The sequence below is a fragment of the Aplysia californica genome, unplaced genomic scaffold (assembly GCF_000002075.1).
Source record: "Aplysia californica isolate F4 #8 unplaced genomic scaffold, AplCal3.0 scaffold00391, whole genome shotgun sequence".
NCBI lineage: Eukaryota > Metazoa > Mollusca > Gastropoda > Aplysiida > Aplysiidae > Aplysia > Aplysia californica.
In genome coordinates, this window is record NW_004797661.1 from 562,805 (window position 1) to 565,176 (window position 2,372).

At 37.6% G+C, this 2,372-nt stretch overlaps 1 protein-coding gene across 1 annotated transcript in view; it reads left to right on the forward strand.

Moving 5' to 3' along the window:
- Positions 1–1,999, forward strand: part of LOC101863600 (trissin receptor-like) — a 38,182-nt gene extending 36,183 nt beyond the window's left edge. Inside the window, exons 4-5 of the mRNA XM_013085625.2 lie at positions 744–896; positions 1,967–1,999. Of these exons, the coding sequence (XP_012941079.2) occupies positions 744–896; positions 1,967–1,999 (186 nt within the window). The remainder of the gene's footprint in view (positions 1–743; positions 897–1,966) is intronic.
- The last annotated feature ends 373 nt before the right edge of the window (positions 2,000–2,372 follow it).

Below are 2,372 nucleotides of genomic sequence, written 5' to 3' on the forward strand. Positions count from 1 at the left end.
AAGAAGAAGAAGAAGAAGAAGAAGAATTTTTTTTAAAAAACCAACTCAATATCATTGATAATAGCAATGATGAAGATCAGGTGTTTCCAGCAACGCTGCCACTCATCTGGGCTAAGCGATACCCATAGAACATAATGGGATTCTCAATTGTTTGTCATCACCCGTCTTTTTTGGTGTTGTTGTTGCTGTTGTTGTTATTGTTGGTGTTGTTGTTGTTATTGTTGCTGCTGCTGTTGCTGTTGTTGTTACTGTTGTTTTGTTTTTCACCATACTAAAATTTCTTCTGAGAACGAGTTCCCCCTGCTTAAAATAAACTCATGTTGTTCAGTAAGGTTGTAAACTGATAAAAAATAAATACTTTCCCTCCTGACCCCCCTCCCTCCATTCCAAACAAAGAACCCCCCCCCCCTCCTGCCCTCTCACATACATATTTCTGTTTCTCCAACTCAACCCTATCCGTACGTCGTGTTTTACTATCGTATCCATACGACGTGGGGAACTCTGTGCCACTACTTTCCAAAGAGGCAATTTACTCGTAAATCCGATCCGTACGCTTTGCATAGCTGTCTGTCAAAATGATTATTTGAGAAATTAAATACTGAAATGTTCAAAGAGATCTTCGTACTAGCCTATAAGTATTCTAAAAATATGAAGAATACAGCCCCGGGGTCATTTCGTACGGATAGGGTTAACCAAATCATTTAAATTTACACCATGACATTTCCATTTGCTTCAACTTCCAGGCTATGTGCAAGATCTACTACTTCGCTCAGAGCATGACTTACACTGCCTCCATTTTACTGCTGACGGCCATAGCTGTGGAGCGCTACATCGCCATTCTCTACCCTCTTCGATCAAAGTGCCTGGTAACTCACAGCAGACTTATCACATCACAGGTTAGTCCTACAGTCTTCTATTAGTTTTTTTTTTTTTTTTTTTTTTTTTTTTTTTTTTTTGGGGGTGGGGGGTGTTTTTTTTTTTTTTTTTTTTTTTTATTTTTTCATCATCATCATCATCCAGTGCCAGATCCGCGACAGACATCGGCGATCATGGCTGTCCATTCCTTCTTACTTTACTTACTTTTACTTTTTCGTCCTCTTTTGACGTTAAGTGTCGAGAGGAGATGCAGTTTTCTATGGTAGGCCAGCTCCGCAGCTCTTTCAGTTTTGATATTATTTTGTTTTCTCAGAGTTTCCTTGACACCTTCGATCCACCTTTTGCGTGGCATTCCTCTTCCTGTATTGCCTGGGTGCTTAGTGTTGCTCTGTTTCTGTGAACCTTAGTACCTTTACATCTAGTATACAAATGTAAGAAAAATTCTAGACAAGGGGCTGCTTTCACCCTATACCCTTTTCCCTGATAAGGAAAGGAACTTATGGTTCTGCTGAAGATTCACCAATTACAATTATTTTATTAGAGAGAGTGAGACAGAGAGACAGAGAGACAGAGAGACAGAGAGACAGAGAGACAGAGAGAGAGAGAGAGAGAGAGAGAGAGAGAGAGAGAGAACGTTTTTATGAAGCTTAGATATCATGTCCTTTCTTATCGTATTATGTGTGAGTACACATGAAATTTATAACACAACGACCATCGCAAAAAAAAAAAAAACGAGACAAATTTCTCTTTTCGAGATGGATAAAGGTTACCAATGTTGTTGTCATTGCCAACCCTCCTGTTTGTGGGGCAGGTTATCAAATCTAATTACGATAAAAGTTAGAGAATTCATCTTCATAACAAGGAGAAAATCCGAATTTAATATCTATGATAATAATACAAAATATTTCTAATAATGAAGGAACCAACACCAGGTGCTACCCAATTCTAAACGTTTGTATGATTTTCTGGAGATGAAAGATATTGCTTTTTCTGAGCTCTAAAAACATGTCTCTCGTTTTTTATATTACGTCTCTATTTTTTAATATCTTTTTAAAATGTACTTTTGCAAATGTATTGTCTTTTCCCACAGCTGTCTAGGTGCGAAAGAACGGAATACGAATAGATGTCACTTACGTATGCTTTTGCACTAAGCCTGAGAAAAAAGTAATAATGACTCTTAGTCGGAAAATAATGAGAAACATGTGTTTAATAAAAGATTTAGATATTCAGTGCGAACTTTCTCTGCGGGTTTAATATGGTATTACTAAATGATGAAAGAGAAAACAGGACGGGAAGACGTCAGGTAATATCTTAGATTGTAGGGATATTTTTTTTTCTAAGAATAATTACTCTGTGCTAGATACTGTATCTTTGCGTCATAGGAAAGATCGATGGGTGCACTTGCAAACAATGAACTTATGGCTCTGAGGTCATTTGAACGAGAAAGTAGATTCTTCCTCCGAATAACACGAGTAGGTCATAAGATTAGAGCTGTT